Here is a 19657-nt window from a genome sequence, read left to right as displayed (position 1 = left end):
TTTGTTTTGGCTATTTAGTTAGCGATTAGTTTTACAGTAAGTTATCTTCCAGCAGACCACCAGTATCTCCGGCGGTTGGGCCTACGACCTTGCTTTGGTAAATATGCGGAAAATGACCTCTTGTTCAGCGATGTAAAATGTTGATGCACTTGTACAAGCATAATTGAAAACTGTTCACATTTCGACAGTATTGTTGCGTACGTGATGCGTGGAGAATAGCAGATCTAGCCTTGTCTAAATGAAACCGTAATGGCCCCATGCCCACAACTTTGTACAATGCAAACTAGGTACCTTTTTCAGAGGTTACGCCACACGTAATACTTAATTCATTGTTTCAGACGAATTGAGCATCCTCTATGGTACAAATAGATCACTGTTTCCTGCCACCTAACGAACGCTGTAAATATCTGGTCTCAGTACACTGTGTTCGGTTGCACCTCCTCCGTCATTTTTATTGCAGGCAGTTTTTGCCTGCGGGAATAATATCCATTTTTTTCCCAACTTCTGGCCTGACATGCATCTCCGAAAGGGAAAATGGTTCCACCATACTTCGTTTTTTATTACAAAACGCGTACATTTTGATGCTATAATTTCTAACTGTCATGACATTTGCAAGAAATTTTGTATATGCATGTACAATATTAATCGTGTGCTTTTCATTGGCAAATAAAATAGGCCGCTTCTTGAAGCCTAGATATTCTGTTCGGACAGAAAAACGCATTGGATCGTGGTAGCGAGACGCGACTAAGGAGGACGCGTAGTCGCTCTCCGTTCATTCTCAGTTTTGGCTACAGCCGGTTCTTACCACCCGTCTACGTGGAAGAAGCAGAAGAGGAAACAGCAAGGCATTTGTACTGAGGGCGAAGAAGAAGAAAAAAAAAAGGAGAACAAGGAGAAGAGAAATAATTCTAAAATCAGCAGCGTGACTCATACTTTGAAGGATAGCATCTGTTTAATTGCTTATTACTTCTTTATTACAGTTATCTGCTTTTTTCATATTACGGAAAATTAGCAATTTCTTTTATATAAAAGCGGCATGATTAGACTCAGGAAGAAAAACTTTGTGATTGTTACATTGCGCGAAAAAATTATTAAAACATTTTCTTTAAGGATGCAACGGTATTTTTTGCCACGACCTCCAAGGAGGTCATTCGAATCGACGGTAGTTCAGGAAAACGAATTATTTAAACGAGTTTTTATTGCGACGTAAACAAGTCTCCTGGGGATTAGCGCTGTTGTATTGTAGTAACAAGGACTGTATGTATGCTTTAATGCCATTCACAAAGCCCAAGAAAGTGTTTAGTCGACAGATGCCGTTTCTGTTGCTAGTGGAGGGTAATATCAATATTTTCAACGAGTCGCTTAGTCATTCATGTTATGAGAGATGTCTGCAAAGTATTCTTTCTTTTTCTGCATGCTTTCTAATTCGTCGATGATGCTTCAGCGCCACCTGCTGAAGGATGCGTAGTACAGAACGGTATTAGGCGAGAGAGCTCGCGAAATGAGAAAAAAAATGCACGTATTAATAAACCTACTAGTGAGATATTAGTCATAGTTTCCACGAGAATGGTCGAAAAAAAGACTACTTGAGGTGCATAAGCCCACGTACTTGTATTGAGATGAGATCCTAACAGTGCGATAGAAAATGTTTGTACAGAAGAGCCTAGGCGCTGTTTTGTGCCAGATCTTTCGCTACAACTTAGCTTTGAAACATGCAACACCCAGCAGCGAAACCCCTGACGGAGCCTCTTATTCTATTTTATAGTTCATCTTCTGCCGTAATATATTAAATATCTGCCTTCGATGCATTCAAATCTGGTTCTTGAAAGGCACAAAATGAACTCATTGAGGCAATTTTTGAAGCACTTCGAAATTTTTACACATTCAGAAGACAGATGCATTTCCTGGGAACACTTTTAACAAGCGGAGGTGGTTCAGAGATGTGCAGCAACAGAAAGGGCATTTGCATCCCTAATACAAGCTAAGTTTGGAAAGTCAACAGAAAGGCACGAGTAAGACAAAACTTTTTAGGCATCACTTGCTTCGTATACCTTCTGACATATGGCATACGACACTGAAGTTCATCTAGGCGTTCGCATAGCTACTCACATAATGATTAGCATTTTCCCAGCGTCTGTATTTCTTACAAACTGAACGGTTTTTAAAATTGTTCCCTCACCAGTTGGAAAAATCACGGAAACAGAAGCTGAACCCCCCCCCCCCCCCCCCCTCGACAAAAAAGAATAAAAAGGGTTCCGCTAAGCGTTTGTAGCTTCCTTGTGTCATTCTAGGAGGCGACTGAAGTGAGCAACTTTCCTGCGCTAACCCCCGTATCAAGCAGTGGTTTCAGGTGACAGAGCCAAAAGCGGAAGCTTGGGCACTTGATGTCATCTGATAACGCTGCAACACCAAGTGAAAGTCGCGCTGGAAGTGTGAACGACGTGGGTTCGTGGCTTAAGCGCACACAGATGCGACTTGTGGAACGGGAAATAGTATTTTTTACCCACGGAGTGCGTATACCAGATTAGACCTGCCGGTTTTTGGAGTTTCCATTACCCTTGGAGTTGAAATCTTTTTTAAATAACTTCCGGTACGCGTCGAACTCTATTCAAGCGAATGTAGGCTAAAGTGCGTAATCTCTTTATTTTCTAGGTAATTTGCGACCGTTCTACGTCGGGTAGGAAATATTTCATTGCGGTCCCTGAAATCTGCAAGGTGCTTGTGATGTATTTTCGTGCACCGCGTGTTTTTTAGTGTTTGTACAGCCAACAAGAACCTGGTAAAAATTATGTTCAACAATTTTCGCTAATGTTCTTGACCAGTTGTTTGTTGTCCTTTGTAGACAAACACTGCTTATTATGGGACACCTGCTGCTTGATTTTCATTTCTATCACATTTTGTTACTATTTATAGAAGGTCCCACTTCAGTCTCTTGCTTTAGGACCTCTTTTTGTTCCTATGTTGATGTTTGTGCAATTAAACTTGTCTTTAAAAAATGAACGTATGGTTTGAAGCCTATATGCTCAGAGGAAACACGTAGAGCTAGTCATCTACGTGGTGTTGCAGCTAGCAACCGAATCAGGTGGGCTAATTTAGGATCGCTATAGATCAGCTTATATAATGATGAGGAAGTTAGAGCGCAAAAAAAACAAAGACAAAGTGGAGACGTGGACGGGACAAGCGCTAACTTTCAACAACTGCTTTATTGAAGTGCGAGAAGGGAACCTAGCGGGGCCGCCGCGCATGCGCTAAACCTCTTGTCTCCCAAACTTGCTGTTGTTAAACCCTGAGGTGAGTATGCAGAAGGTGGTGAAGGCATACATGGTTCAAAATAGTTAAGATTATACACATTATGATAACAAAAATCGATGTTCTTTAGAAGTCATGTGCACTGAGGGCGTGCTGATGCATAGATCGTTCTGAGCGATCTTAGCGGCTTCAAACAGCTCACGTTAGAGCCTACTTTGATGCCTCCCGATTACCGAGGTGCTTTTCAGCAGCGGTAGACATTTGCAGTCCTTACAATGGGGTGGGAGGTTCGAGCCGTAGCCTTTATCTAGTGAATTGGCGTGCTTATATAGTCGACCGGTTCATGGGAGTCTTCGACTCTACGTAGGCCCTACGTACTGACGGTAGAATGGTTGCGAATGCGCTGTCGTTACCTCTATCTTCATGCATGAGTAATCTGTCGTGACACGATGCAGCGGTTCTGACGCGCCAACGTTGCAGAAAATACTTTCGATCTTCTTTCTTAGTGACAACAAAAATGTGGTTAGGTCGCTGCCCTGAATATGTGGCACAAAATTGTAAAGAAGGTAAAAAGAGGTTCGAACCCGACCGCGGCATCCGCGTTCCGATGGAGGCGAAACGCAAGAGGCGCCCGTGTGCTGTGCTATGTCAGTGCACGTTAAAGATCCCCAGGGGGTCGAAATTATTCCGGAGCCCTCCACTACGGCACATCTTTCTCTCTCTCTTGTTTCACTTTCACCTTCCTTCTTTCTCTTACTGCGCGGTTCAGGTGTCCACCGAGATATGTGAGACAGATACTGGTTCCGTTTCGGACTTCATCTGAGACGCGCAAAAAACGTACACTCATGAAAGTGATCTTGTGGGAGAAGAGACGTACACCACCACTCAACGTTTTAGACCGCAGCTATTAGGCGCCCGTTTCTGCGTTTCGCGGCGTCGCTGTTGTCCGTTGTAACCAGTAGTGGACACCCTGCGAAAGCAATTTAGCGGGAGCTCGGAAAGGAGAAAGTAAAAGCGCAACCTCCTCCTCTCCTTAGCAACCGGCGCTCCAGTGGGGGCGCAGCTGTGCATAGCAACCCTGACATCACACAGTAGCGGTAGAACGAGCGTGCGCGCGTCTGCGGTGGCAGCTACATCGCCGCTCCTTCGCCAGACGTCTCGCTGCAGTCGAGTGAGTGAGACACATGGCTCCGAAGCGGATGAGTGATTCCGCGCAAAGCGGTTCGGGGAAGCGGCAGTGGGCTGACCATGAGGCTTTCGCCAAGCACACTTTAGAATTTCCAGTGTCTTCGGTAATTTTTTTGAGGAAAGGAAATGCGCAGTATCTGTCTCACACATCTAGGTGGCCACCTGAACCAGAGGGAAGGCGCATAACTGCCCTCATGAAACAGTGAACACCTCAACCGTGCTTTAAGCTTTTATGCCGGAAACGCTGCCACCTGCCTGGGTGGTAGGGTGGGTGGGGTCTTTAATGTAGATATAAAGACAAGCGGGAATTTCCTACCACTAATGCGGGAGAACATCCCGTTCCTCTCGCTCGTAACGGCTCCCACTGCTGTGACAATCTCGCGAAATACTTGCGCAGACATCGTATTTGAGAACCAGGCATTGGTGCAGCAAGTTGAGCATAACTCCATCTATTTCTCCGACCACAAAGCTTCCTTCATGACAATCAAGAACTGTTAGTGGAGCTTTTCTTGAAGAAGGATCATGTGTGAAAATTAACAAGTTCCCTGTAATTGTACATACATGTCTTGCTCTAATTCTTTGCCTCAATCTATCGAAAAGCTGGAACAGCTGGTGAGCTGCGCTCAAATTTCACATTAGGAAGTAACGTAATTGTCGGCAGTTTTTTTTGCATGTAAAGCAGAAAAAATTAAAAAAAAACAAGAACAAAAAATCAACCGTACACAGAGGCTCGCCAATGCGAAGAATAGAAGGCCCCGCCGCGGTGGCTCAGTGGTTACGGTGCTCGACTGCTGGCGCGAAAAACCCGGGTTCGATCCCGGCCGCGGCGGCTGGATTTCGATGGAGGCGAAATTCTAGAGTCCCGTGTATTGTGCGATGTCAATGCACATTAAAGAACCCCTGGTGGTCAAAATTTCCGGAGCCCTTTACTACGGCGTCCCTCATAGCCTGAGTAGCTTTGGGACGTTAAACTCCAATAAACTAAATGAAACGTAAACGCAAAGAATAGAAGAGTTTGTATTGCGCGCTGCAATTTGAGTAGGAACAAGAAATAAAAACGGCCATGTTATGTCGCTATCATTGACGATTGCTGTTTCTTCTTCGGTGAAGGACAGGCAATTGACAAGAATTGTAACGAAAGGAAGTAGACGAAAAATTCAGGGGGCACTTTGACTGTCTAAAGTGGGTAGAGGCGGAAGCGTTTTCCGCACCACCTTCGCTGTTTCTGTGGCACCGGTGGCGTCACATATAATTGACTGCTAATTACTAAGTGATGACAATTCACTAATTAATGGTTAATTACTGATTAATGCCTGAATACTAATTAACTGCTAATTAATTACGCTTAAGCTTCGCCTTTAGGAGTGGAACGCGACAGCGCGTTGTAGCGCTGCCAGGGAGTCCACGGAACACCACCCGTTCAGTGTATCTGATCTCGCTTCGGCGAGCGCGGCTTCGGCCGCTTATCCGATTTTTTCAGCAGCGTCCGCTCCGGCGGACGCAGTTGTTGCTGCGACGCGCGTCTTTTCTTGCCTTTTTCTCTTTCCTCTGATCTCTTACCTCTCCTCTATCTGCACGTTGGCAGCGGTGGTGGCTTGGCTAGAGCCAGTAGCAGGCCCGTGCAATTTCCTTTTCATCCTTCTCTCAGTCACAACAACAACAACAACCACCCGTTCAGCGCGATGCCTTGCCCTTTGAACGCAACGCTTTTTGAGGAAAGGAAATGGCGCAGTAATTCTCTGTCATCTCGGTGGACACCTGAACCGCACCGTAGAGGAAGGGAGGAAGTGGGAGTGAAAGAAGATAGATAAAGAGGAGCCGTAATGAAGAAAATGAAAATTGTATTTGAGGAAAGGAAATTACGCAGTAGCTGTCTCACAAAATTCAGGGGGGGGGGGGCACTTTTTTGACCTAAAGTGTGGTCACTGATGCCCCTAAGAGTGGAACACGACAGCGGCTTGCAACGCTGCCAAGGAGTCCATAGAACGCCATCGCCCATTCGGTTCTACGCCTCGCTCGTCAGTAAATTGGTTTTTGAGGAAAGGAAATGTATCTGTCTCTCATTTGTTGGACACCTAAACCTCGCCGGAAGGGAATGGAGGAGGATGAGAGTGAGTGAAGACACCGTATTCACTAGACGCGCCTTTGTTCATTCCAAACCATCGAGCTGGCATGGCGGAGTGGGTAGCTTGCTCGTCTCTCACGCCGAAGACCGGGGTTCGATTCCTGAGCTCGACCAATTTCTTAATCGGTTTTATTTATTTATATGGCCTGACTAGTAAAGCTAATTAGGCTAATTGGATAATTAAGCAATTAACTAAACTCAGTCCCACTTAATTGGAGCATTACTATACGATCCCTTCAAGTGGTTGCATGGTTACTAGCCAAAGTACAATTGGCCCCGTTTGAAATTCGCGCACTGTGACGTCACGACCGTTTCCACCAATTGAAAAGCGTGACATTTTCTGTCCACAACTGCTGCTTACAACGATGAGACATTAAAGGCTTCCGTCTTAATACCTCAAGCTGCATTTTCTACACGATTACGCTTCGCCTGAAAAGATTGTTGTAAGGTTCGCACACCGTGTACTGTTCGACACCTCTGGACATCCCAAAATTATAAATGTTGTTTTATAGCCTTCGTCGCCCTTTTTACGACTGAGAGAAATTTGAACAAAAGTGTTTTTTTCGAAATTTCGTATTTAGAGCTTCGTGCTGAGATAACATTTATAGCTCAGTAAGATAAAATTTTCTTTAAAACGCTTTTCAATGTAACTAAAAAACGTTCTTCGGGGCACATACCGAAAGACGCTGGTTCGATCCCGGCCGCGGCGGCTGAATTTCTTGAAGGCGAAATTCTAGAGGCCCGTGTGCTGTGCGATGTCAGTGCACGTTAAAGAACCCCAGGTGGTCGAAATTTCCGGAGCCCTCCACTACGGCGTCTCTCATAGCCTCAGTCGCTTTGGGACGTTAAACCCCAATAAACCAATAAACAAGAGGAATTTTTTGATAATGTTTTGGTTTGATGCTCCTCGCACAAGACTGCATTAGTTAAGGCATTAATGAAATCAAACCTGATAAATAAAAAAGTCCATAAGGCGCTGCAGGATTTCACAGTTCAGTAAGAAAGTTGACGTATTTGTGAATTTTTACAAAAGACGTGGAATACTAGTCTTTCACGACAGTGCCGGAGGTTTTATAGAACGTACAATACGACTTGAGATTGGCAATCTCAAACATGTTTTCTTTTATAACTATTTTGCTTCATTATTTATTATTTTGCGCAAAATTTCTTGAGTGCATTGATATAGATTTTGGAAGATGCAGTGTTAATTGGACAGACGCGGAAGAGGCCTTTGCCCTGAAGTGGGCGTAGTCAAACTCACGATCATCATCATGACGATTTTTGCCAATGGTAATTATATTCGGTTTCAGTGCCTGTAGAACAAAACATGCAAGACGAATTTTGCCAAGAATATCGTTAAGAGACAGGCTTAAAAAAATTGACCGAGTTTGTTTTTGCGGAACACTGTAACAGAGCAAAGGAGTCTTGGATGCGATGTTGTTTACGAGTACGGACTGCCGGCTATATTAGCTTCAGGGATTGACGGCAATGAGCTGGCCCATCAGCTCGCCCGCGACACACTTTTCCGGGCACCGTTGATCCCCTGGCCCAAGCCCTCGGAGGACGATGGGAGACTCACCCTTCGCCGCACCATAAAAGAGGTCTACCTTGACCTCCGCCTCGACAAACGCCTTTACCCTCCCCCTCATCCATCACTCACGGTGCCGGAGTCTCGCCTTCTTCGGTACATTCAGATGAATGCAGTTATCACCCCGTCCCGCCTCTTCCTCTATCGCTATCGATCGGACCCTTCCTGTCCCAACTGCCCCTGTATCTATGCGGACCTGGCCCATTGCCTCTTCTATTGCCCGGCTGCTCAGCAGTCGGGTTCCTTCCCCCCACCCTCTCTATCCATCACCACCTGGCTCGACTGGCTTGGCGCTGAAGGGGAAGAAGAACAGCGGCTTCTGGTCGCCCAGGCGGTCGAAATGCTCGGCCTATAAATTTTGGTCGAATAAAAGTCTTTTACTACTACTACTACTAGATACCTTACAACTTACACTGCGTCCCCATGTAAACCTGCGGCGAGGCTTCTGAATAAGTAATTCCTAGTTATCATCTGAAATTTTTCCGGTAACTGAAAACAATATTCCGACAATCATTCCATTTAGTAAAATATTTTCATTATGTGTTCTTTCTTTACCAACTATGTCAGTTCTACTGAGAAGTATTTCTGAAATCCGTATTGTGACCCATTACGTATGAGCTCTTCTAATCTAAGTTGTAAACGCTGATGCACGGTTATTCAAATATAATAGAAAATTTTGGAAACATACTTACTGGGCTCCGATTCAGCTCTTAATTTCCGTCTCCGGTCTTTAAAAGTACCGATCATGATATGTGCTGCGCATAGATAAAAAAAAAATAGAATAGAAATACAGGAGCCAGAGTTGGACTGATAGCATAAGGCACAGATGGTTCATACTAAATAAAGGAAAACCAGCATTTCGAAAAACAAATAAAGAGAAAAATGAAGTAAGGAGCATACTGACGCTCCGGATGCGCCAAGAGGTTTTGTTCAGAGTAAGTAGAAATGTGATAGGTCATTGGTTGACATAAACCAGTACACGCTGCGTTGTCATAGCACAAGCCTCACTGTGTTTTTCCCTGTATTTCAGCGAAATTACGATGACTCTTCTTGTCACCATTCAGGCGGTGGCGGGCGCAGACAGGAGGCCAGTGTACATCATTGCTCACATGGTGAACTCCATTGCTGACTTCAACGAGGCCATGGCGGAAGGAGCGAACGCTGTCGAGTCTGACGTCACCTTCTCCCACGACGGCACCGCAGTCAAGCTCTTCCACGGCTTGCCATGCGACTGCCTAAGGGAGTGCGATGCGGAGGAATGGGTGCCCTCTTTTCTGAACTACGTCAGGCGGAGTACGAATGCATGTAAGAAGACAACGGTTTCCACAAAAAAATGTCTCAAATAATTTCAGAGCGCTATAGCTTTAAAATAAGGTATTACGAGAAGTGCCTTCATTTTTAGTTAATGGCAGGGCGTCGTATGTGGTGCACTTTTATGCAAATACATTAGGAAGCCCCATGAGACCAAATGCGTAATCGGTCGTATAGTTCGCCCTAAGCTTGATGGCAGTGACATCATTAGAAAGGAAATTACGTCACTTCCGGCAAAGGCATCAATAGCTGCCAATGCCACCGTACTTCCATCGCATATTGGGATGAGGTGTACGAGGTCTGTTAGAAAAGTATCATACCTTTGGCCGAAGAAAAAAAAGCTGCCAGAACTGGAGCGTTGAAAACCTAATCACCCTCAAAGTAGTCTCCTTGGGACTCCACACACTTCTCCCAGCGGTGCTGCCATTGTTGGAAGCATTCCGAGAAGGCCTCTTTCGGAATGGAGTTTGGCTCAGCTGTCGTCGCAGCCATAATGTCCTTTCTTGTCTGAAATTGCGCTCCTTTCAATGGCCTCTTGATTTTGGGAAATAGTCAGAAGTCTCATGGAGCCATATCAGGAGAATAAGGAGTCTTCTGAACTACAGAAGTCTTGTTTTTCGCCAAAATATACTGAATCAAGTGCGAGGAACGTGCAGGAGCATTGTTCTGAAGGATGCGCCAATTTCCTGTTGACCTCAACTCCGGTCTCTTTCGCCGCACAACATCATGTACATCATTACATATGTATTCCTCAGATCCCGTTTAACGGCCTCAAATGTCAGTATCCTAACGGGGTCTAATCTTGTAATAGTACTAGTAATAGTAGTATTTTATTCGGCCATATCATACAATACACAACATGCTCTCAAGGCGAGGCTAGAGGAGAAAGACGTAGCATGCCTCCTGACGAGGCTTACACCCCGAATGATACATCTTGAACAACGGAGGCCGAATGGACAAAAAAATGCACTTTCAAAATAATAAAGAAAATTATCACAATGGAAATAGAGTATGATGATAAACAGCACCAAATATGCTGAGCAACAATTAGCAGTAAATAAAACCACTTTCATGATATGCACATTCGGATAGAAAAAGAAACAACACACAAACCCCTAAGTACGCAGAGTTTGTTGAAATTCATACAGGAGGAAAAAGAATGCACGTTTTCATAAACACAAATACACTATGACTTTCTACACCAGTTTCAACAAGAGGCTGATAGGCATTGGTTATCTAAAGTTTGTTTTCCGTAGTTACTTCTAGGTCTTGTAGTGGACAGGGCAAGCGCCCGTAAACCATACGCAACATTTCTTGAACAATAAGCAGTTAGGGAAGAACTCAAAATATGCTTACCTTTATAAAAAATATGAACAGCCAAACTCAAATAGCAGGAATGAAAAAAATTACGAACATGAAGTGTTTCGAAAAGATTCGGTTCGGCAGATGGACTGGAACTTAATGAACGTAGAGCTCTTTTCTGAAGTGAAAACATTTTATACGAATTGGTTTTTTTGCAGGTACCCAACACCAGGGAGTTGAAATAGCTAAGACCCACGCTGTGGAATGACATACCACGAATGAAAAGAATTTCAGGCACGAGGTGTAAAAAAAAAAAATTCCCACCTAAGCAGCGCAGCATTTGGGAATGCTTACAAGGATAGACATGTTTAATGGACTAAGATAATGTACTTAATAATGCTAATCTGCAGTTACATGGAGCAGTATTTTCGTTCGGCATCATCTTATTCCTTTTACTTATGCTTAAGTCTCCCAAAACACTTGCCCATCTCAATCTTGGCTTACCCTGCCTCTTCTTTACGTTGCTAGAACGACACTGTAGAGAGGCCAGTGGCAAGTCGTGTGCTGGGATTAGGTCTTCCGGAAAGAAGGTTTTTACTAACATCACTTGCAGCGGTAGCCACATCGTCATACCACCGACAGCGACATATTTTTGAAGGCGCTCTATTCTTGAATTAAAAAAAAATTCGCAAGTGCAGTTTTAATTGCCACGAACATATCCGAATCTAGGGACGAAAGTTGTCAGATTTCTTGCCCTGGCTTATCATGGTTCTCTGCGAATATCATTCGTGAGAATGACGTTGAGGCCACAAAAGCCGTCTGTGAGTAGCAGACTACGCCTCCCTGCAGTTGCGCGCACATGTCAGGCTTGGAAGAGGTCGGTTTCCCCAGACACAAACTGTCATGGCGTCACTGATATGAATATACCGTCGAAGCGTTGACGAAAGAAAACTACGAAATGCCGCCTTTTTTATGCAAATATTTCGCTGTTACAGACTCTGGAAAGTACCGACATAAACTCACTCTTCTCTTCCTGGACCTGAAAGTCAGTGACGTCGATGAGAACCGGAAATATGCGGCTGGCGTTGATATTGCGCAGAAGCTTCTCCAGCATCTTTGGCGTGGAGGTAAGAAGCATATGAATTAAGGTTTCATAATTCGATGGAACGCATGAAAAACCACGAAACCCTTAGTTTTAGCCGTGAGGGCACTCTTTTTGTTCATTAATCTCTGAATCTTCAGCCGTCCTTCTGTGCTGAAGAAGCCAGGATGGGAGCAGTGATACCATATCTTATAATAACGCTCACAGCAATGCCTACAAAGTGCAGTCCGAACCAAATGCTCGAAACAGTCGTTCGTAGGCATGTTCGTGCCAGAAGGGTAGATATTCAGGCTTTGGTAATACAAAAAGAGTGATGGCTTTGGAAGGGCCAGCACTTTGGCACATGTGCAGGGAGTTGTGCCTGTCTTGAAAGACAGTGCCGATTTTGTGGTCGGGAGGCTTATGGTACTCTTAAGATTTGCTTGATGGCCCCAAATAGACCACTTAATTCCCCCCCCCCCCAAAGAAAAAATACTAAATTTGCACAGATTTATTCTATTGACGAACCCTGGACTGTTGGATTCTATTCATGCTTGATTCAGTACCTTGTTTACATACACAGACTGCTGTCTCTTGCATGGCTAGCCATCTCTCTCGTGAGATGTGTGTTGGAGGTCTGTTACCTAATCCTCACCAGCTGCTTTCGCACTTGGCATTATTCCTCAGGCTTTTATCAGTTCCTCTTTCTCTACTGGCGGGATTTACAACTGCTGTGCGCTACTGCCTCTCTTATTTACGTCCTGATCACTTTGGCTACTGCAAAGATTTGTGTAGAGCTCTTCGGCTGCTTTAACTATCTTAGCCATAGTGAGAATGACATTGCCCTCTTGGTCTCATAATGCAAGAGTATGATTTTTGCGTATGCCTAGTTTTGTTTTCACCGCTTTTAGGCTACCTCTGTTTTTTAGAGCGCACTAAAATTTTATCCATATTTAGCTTCCTTACGTGAGTTACCTTGCGGTTATTGGTTAGCTTTGATAGCTCTGCCGGTTCTATTCTCACTGTGGGGTTTCATGCTGTCATGCTTTGACATTTTTTAATGAGATCTTTCGTCCCCTGAGAGAGCTTGTCGGTATCCCGTTGAACCATCTTACCGCCTACTTCTGCAGCGCACTCGGTAATGACAGCTTTGAGATTATCATTCCTAGCCTGAAGATTAATGTCTTCTTCCTAAGTTAAAGCCGAATGTTTGTTCTGAAGCGACATCCTGGGTACTTCGGCGTTCCCTCTTCCCCTTAACTCGTTAATGGGCTTCCGCTTTATTAGTTACCTCCGCTTCCTCTTCAAGTCAAGGTTAATTCGAGACCTTACCATCCTGTGGTCGCTACAGTGCATCTTTTCGAGGACCTCCACATCCTGCCGATATCAGGGCGAGTGCATAGTATGAAGTCTACTGCAGTTGTAGTCTCACCATTGGGGCCCTTCCACGTCCACTTCCTGTTTTTCTTTTCCGGAAAAAGGTACTCATGATCCGTAAACTATTTCTCTCTGCGAACTCTACTAATAACTCCCCTCTGCTATTTCCAGACCCTATGTCATAGTCGCCTACCGCCTGGTCTCTGGCTGGTTCTTCTTTACCTTTGCATTAAAGTCCCCAATTAATACAGTGTAGTGTTTCTTTACTTTGCTCTTTGCCGATTCCACGTCTTCATTGAAACTTTCGACAATTTGGTCATCATGACTGGAGGTAGGTGCCTAAGCCTGTTCTAAATTCGGTTTTTACCTGGTATTAAGCCTAATTTCGATTACAGCCACCCTCTCATCATTAATATAGAATTCCTCTATGTTGCCAGCTATATCCTGATTGATAATGAATCCCACAGCTGGTTCTCGTCCGTCCGCTAATCCATCATATCATAGTGCTTGTCCAACCTTTAGAACTTTATACGCCTAATCTACCCTCTTAACCTCACTAAACCCTACGACTTTCCATTTAATTTAACCGCGTAGTTTATTTACCAGTACATTAACGACAGTTCACATTGTTTTAACTTGTAGAGTCAGTGTAACTAACTCTTTCTGTATAATTACCGCGTTTTGAGTGAGTCAGGCGAGCACGGAATGTAAAGACATACTATATTAGTCTTTTTTTTTACAGTACGGAAAAAAGGACGTAAAATGAAGATGGTCGTCATAGCTCAATACTAAACGCTGTTTACTCGCATGTGCAGTCCCTTCTTCGCAGGCGATGAACGTCTTGCTTTCCGTTCAAAGTGTTTCCGACTGGCAAGTGCTGCATGGTGCGATTAGTACCATTTACAGACACGACAGCGCCAAGATGGACAAGATAGGTAAGCTTCATCTATTTATATAGAGCCACGGCCTTTGTGTGGCTCATGTTTAGGCGCCTATGGACGTAGAAAATAATGAAAACTAAAGTATGCGTAAAATTTAATGAAGCGGTGATTGTGTGATATGTGGCAATTTGCTCGCCGCAGTCACAAAATGTTGTGAATGTCGATAACAGATCAGAAGTCCACGTTAACTTAGTTACTTTTGGTACGTCATCAGTTTTTGGAGCCTTGTGATTGTGCTCATGAGATCGATACGGATATTTTTTTTGCATGTAGAAGGAACTGCTGGACTAACTGAGAGTGTCTCGTGGCATAATCAGTTCACTAAAAAGTCGCTGGTCTGATCGAAAAAACAAACAAACTAGGAGATGGGTGTGCAGGTGACTTTGAATGCAGGCTCTAATTTCGCAGCTGCGGAGTGGGATTGTGGGGATGACATCGATAAGGATATTTTTTTTTTGCATCTAGAATAAACTGCTGGAATAACCAGGAGTGTTTGGTAGCATAATCGGTTCACTAAAAGGAACCTGCTTTGATCGGAAAGAAACCGGAAATGTGTGTGCAGGTCACCTTGAATGCAGGCTGTAATTTCGTCGCTCTGTAGTGTGACTTTTGTGATGACGCAGACAAGGCTGCTTTTTTTTTTTGCATTAGAACAAGCTGCGGGACTCACCGAGAGTGTCTCGTGTCATAATCGGTTCACTAAAACGCCCCTGGTCTGTTCGGAAAAACTTAAAGATGGGTGTGGAGTTGACTCCGATTGCAGGTTCTAATTTGGTCGCTGCAGAGTGTGATTGTGGGGACGACATCGATAAGGCTATTTATTTGCATCTAGAAGAAACTGCTGCACTAATTAGCTCAGAGTGTCTCGTAGCATTATCGGTTCACTAAAAAGCCCTGGTCTGATAGGGAAAAATCTTAAAGTTGATTGGTTTGGTTTGGTTTATGGGGTTTAACGTCCCAAAGCGACTAAGGCTATGAGAGACGCCGTAGTGGAGGGCTCCGGAAATTTGGACCACCTGGGGTTCTTTAACGTGCACTGACATCGCACAGTACACGGGCCTCTAGAATTTCTCCTCCAAAGAAATTCAACCGCCACGGCCGGGATCGAACCCGCGTCTTTCGGGTCAGCAGCCGAGCACCATAACCACTGAGCCACCGCGGCGAGTGTGCACGTGACTTCGAATGCAGGTTTTAATTTCGTCGCAGTGTGTGCGTGCCTGAGTAATATTCTTGGTGCAGGATATGACGTCAGTGACAACGACGACCTGGACAACATCTGGAACATGTACGAGAGCCTTGGCATACAGCGCCACCGCTGGCAGGGTGACGGCATCACGAACTGCCTCTCGTATCTCCGCCTAGCTGATAGACTGCAGAATGTAATCGACAACCGTGATTCCCAAGGATATGACCATTACGTCGAAAAGGCTTACGACTGGACGCTGGACATGCCACAAGAGATCCGAAGGTCGCTCAGGTAAGCTTTGGAGAGTATGCGACTCCACGTAAAAAAAAGCGTACTTTTTCCCGCAAAATCATGCCGCCCTTAAAAGCAGAGAAGGCTGAACGAGAGGAGAGCAGGAAGAAGACTAGGGAAGGATGCGTTCTTGTGTAGTCTACTTTACTTATTTCTGTCTTTGTTATTTTTGTTACCTTTATACTTAAGTTAGCGCACCTTGCGGCATTTACTTGCTCTCAGTTACACTACTTCGCTAAGCTTACACTAAGTTTTACTAGTCGATTCAGTTTTTTTTCCATGTTTATGAACCGGTGGGGAGGAATGCATGGTGCATATTTTACCTCTTCTAGGCTGACTTCGCTTTTCTAAGAGCAAAATTGATTTGCTTTCAAGTGGAAGTCGTTTTTAACTGCTAGAGGCGATCCCAAATATGAACGAGGAACAAAGTAATTAATTTAGACTTCCAGAAGAGGGCAAACACGGGCTGGTTGGTACATGTTTTACGAATTGGAAAAAACAGCGCAATAAAAGACGACACAAGAGAAGGACTGGTGTCACAAGGGAAGCGCTGGTGTTTTGTCCTTCTCTTGTGTCGTCTTTCATTGCGCTGTTTTTTCCAATTCGTAAAATTTAGACTTGTATATCGCCGAGGAGCATTTTGCAAAGAATGATATCGAAAAAGCATAAAGTTCTCGCCAATAAAATAAACGCCTTCGGGTGTGAACTGCCTGGTGATTATCTCTTCCAGTTTCTTCCCCTTATCTCCTCTTCGGATTTTTTTGGAAACTCTCGCTCACAGATACCACACTCTTCAGTTACTTATTAAAGCCTGCAATACATTAGCTGGCAGGTTATGGCTTCAATATTTATGATGGAGCCGTTTCAAGACCGACAAATTTAATTCAAGTCGTCTTGCTTGTCGTGTTGCAGGAGGGGCGTGGATGGCATCATCACAAACAGACCGGCACGCATGGCAAAGATCCTGCGAGAAAAAGAGTTCAAGGGAACGTTGCGTCCCGCGAACGTCGCCGACAGCCCCTGGACTCGCTTCACCAGCCAGACTCGTTTGCCAAGGCTGTCTTACTTTGACACGGACAAGCTGGAAGATGAAGACCTTGAATCGGTTTTTGAGGACGCCGTTAGCTTTTTTGAGGGGCTTTTTTAGCAAGGGAGTCGCTTGAGAATGCAAAGTGCTTCACCAGAAGCAAAAATTGTGCAAATAAAGAAGCTGGTGCTATGCAGTTTGGCATATTTATACGCTGCCATGATTTGGAAAGTTCAGGTTCAATGAACGCACTTTAACGGTGGTCACTGTTGGTAAGAAATATTTGGTTGGACAAGCGCTCAAATACCGTTTGTTCAATTGTAGGCATAGAGAACATAAATGCGTATGAGAATTTGCTTGCTCCTAATGCAGGCTGCTTCTCTGAAGAAACTAACATTACTTTGTGAAATAAAAAGAGATTTTTCTTTTTGATTGTGCAGAAGCGGAAAGTTTGTGTTGCAAGTCATTCGGCACACCCAACATGCTAGCGTAGAATAGTTATGAGTAGTGAACATCGTAGAGGGTACAGTCACTATATGTAGGTGGGCTCTACTTCTTTCATTTGTAAGTGCAAAATAAGGATTCTGGACTGACGCGACAGTGGTGTGTGTTGCTCGCACGACCGTAGAACTAAGTCGAGGAAACGACCCGTGTTACCATGGTTAAAATTAACACGAGCCTATGTGTGTTAACCTAATTTATTAACTAGTCACTACTCATAACGTGCATTAACGCAAAATGCATGCGCGGGCTATTCAGTTCACTCCTATTGTAAGAGAAGTGATAAGGCTGTTACTGACTACAGTGCGCTATCTCCTACACATCAAGCGCGATGCATGCGCAGATGGATGAATATACGGATGATATGAGCAGCCTCCTTGAAGTGAGGGGGGTTTATTAATCCCGAAACTTGTTTTGTAATGATTTTATATGCTTTTGATTATCCTTGTGATCAGAATTCTTGGTTCCAATCGCCAGTTCCAGTAACGGTAAACATGACAATACCCCAAGTGTCCGGATATGCGTCCAGCCGTCGACAGTGCGTCAACCTCGCAGCATTGTGGTGGCGACCTCTGGTGCTCTTTGTCTGAAGAGTTTTCATTGATGTCAAGGCAAGCTGGGACCAGTCGTAGATAGCACAGATCGTCTTCCATCACACGCTTCAGGACATCACTGAGACAATATGTCTGAAGTTCTGGTTTATTGGTTTATTGGGGTTTAACGTCTCAAAGCGACTGAGGCTATGAGGGACCCCGTAGTGAAGGGCTCCTGAAATTTCGACCACCTAGGGTTCTTTAACGTGCACTGACATCGCACAGCACACGGGCCTCTAGAATTTCGCCTCCCTCGAAATCCGGGGGCCTCGGCCGGGATCGAACCCACGTCTTTCGCGTCAGCAGCCGAGCACCATAACCACTGAGCCACCGTGGCAGGTTATGTCGGAATTTCTGCCGTTACTGCTTTTGTACACAGCAATTAGCAACATTGGTAACTTTAACCATTGCTAGGTACTGGCTCATTCAACAGGGGCACCTGTTGGGACTTCTGAGGCACAAGACAGCAGCTGTTATTGCGTTTCCACTACAGAAATAACAGACCTGTTCACACTCTTAGTGGGAGCTGCAGCAGCATCCACAGATGACATAGGAGAGGAGTTGGGGTATAGCAATAAAGAGGACATATGTGACACTACGACCTAAGAGATGCATCAGTGACAGATTCTACGCAACGATCCATGACCTTCGCTATAGCCTTCTTTACCGCTGCTCTTAAAGCATGAGACAGAGTGGAATCCGCCACAGTAGCCTGCCGTGCTGCCGTACTCGAGTAGCCGCATGACCTTTTTTTCACCATCTCAATGGCCTCGCGCCTGGAGTAACAATGCTTTTGAAGAATTTTCAAAACTTGTATTTCCACAGCCCTCACATCACAGATAGAATCGTTTGCAGAGTGGCCACCATTGCACATACTACATGTCTAATAATTTTCAGAGCACCCTTCGAGTCCATGGCTTACACAGTACGCACAGCACCTGGAACGTGATTGGCAGGCGTTGGCACTGTGGCCAAAGCGCCATCAATTGCGGCATTGAAGCGACCGTGAGGCAAATTGATCCACCCTAAAGAGCAGGGGCCATACTTTCAAATCAAATGAACAGGAGGTTCCCGAAAAAAGTGGCAATAATGGATTCATTTGGCAACTTAAATCCGTCAACCACTCGTGTACAGCGATGGACGGAAATCAGCACTACTCTTTTACAGCGTACGAGGTGCGTGGGATTGAACGTGCTCACCGAGTGATTTCGAAAGGAGGAATACCTCAGCAAATACATGATACAGGCCTGTTCAGAGGATCTGACACGATACCTCCTCGGCCGAAATGCCGGACGTTTGAAATCTTAATGAAAAGAGGTGGGATGGCCTGCAACACAGTCTGGACTGAATGTAGGTTGTTAAGCTTAACGACGCCGAAATCTGAAGGGGCTAGCGCAACGGGAAGGCTGCTATTTCCACCCTGTAAGAAGGCGTCCAGGGGAAGTTTTTCTACCGTGGTGGGGGGTATTTGTCTCTTAGCCCCCTGTATAAACACTAAGTTTATGCAGAGGGCTAAGATACAAATACCCCCCACCACACAAAGAGCTAAGCAAGGAAGAAGCCGCAAAATGGCGGAAGCTACAGACAGGCTCCTTCCCCAACTTATATATACTAAGCAAGATGTTCCCGACACAATACCGCGCCACATGCCCTTGGTGCGAAGCGAGGCCAACACTATACCACATAACATGGGAATGCGACAGAAACATATCGTTCCACAAACACGACACACCAAGTGCGGAGCAATGGGAGAGCCGGCTCACCAGCTGCGAGCTAGAGGCCCAAAGGGCACTCATAGCACACGCAAGCGAGGTGGCCAGACTCAGTGGAGCCCTGAACTAGGGGACCACCCAAGGCTAAGGAGGCAACCTCAAGACTTGAAGAGAAGACTTGAAGA

At 44.9% G+C, this 19657-nt stretch overlaps 1 protein-coding gene across 1 annotated transcript; it reads left to right on the top strand.

Annotated features, from left to right (window-relative positions):
* The first annotated feature begins 9220 nt into the window (after positions 1 to 9220).
* LOC149349007 (dermonecrotic toxin SPH-like) lies at positions 9221 to 16941 on the top strand. Its single transcript, XM_089585965.1, has 5 exons — positions 9221 to 9455; positions 11759 to 11890; positions 14037 to 14156; positions 15402 to 15639; positions 16552 to 16941. Exons 1-5 carry the CDS (start codon positions 9260 to 9262, stop codon positions 16784 to 16786), a joined length of 921 nt encoding a protein of 306 aa, XP_089442091.1. The 5' UTR covers positions 9221 to 9259; the 3' UTR covers positions 16787 to 16941.
* Positions 16942 to 19657: the final 2716 nt, after the last annotated feature.

This window comes from Amblyomma mixtum, chromosome 4 (assembly GCF_055824585.1).
Source record: "Amblyomma mixtum isolate Tamu chromosome 4, ASM5582458v1, whole genome shotgun sequence".
NCBI lineage: Eukaryota > Metazoa > Arthropoda > Arachnida > Ixodida > Ixodidae > Amblyomma > Amblyomma mixtum.
The sequence above is the reverse complement of the archived record's forward strand: the minus strand, read 5'-3'. Positions and strand labels throughout refer to the sequence as shown.

Excerpts from the sequence above, each read along its gene's own strand:
- LOC149349007 (XM_089585965.1), top strand. The coding sequence starts at position 9,260 with ATGGTGAACTCCATTGCTGACTTCAACGAGGCCATGGCGGAAGGAGCG. Across the intron at positions 14,157-15,401 it reads CGCCAAGATGGACAAGATAG|GATATGACGTCAGTGACAAC; the intron begins GTAAGCTTCATC and ends TTCTTGGTGCAG. Across the intron at positions 15,640-16,551 it reads GAGATCCGAAGGTCGCTCAG|GAGGGGCGTGGATGGCATCA; the intron begins GTAAGCTTTGGA and ends GTCGTGTTGCAG.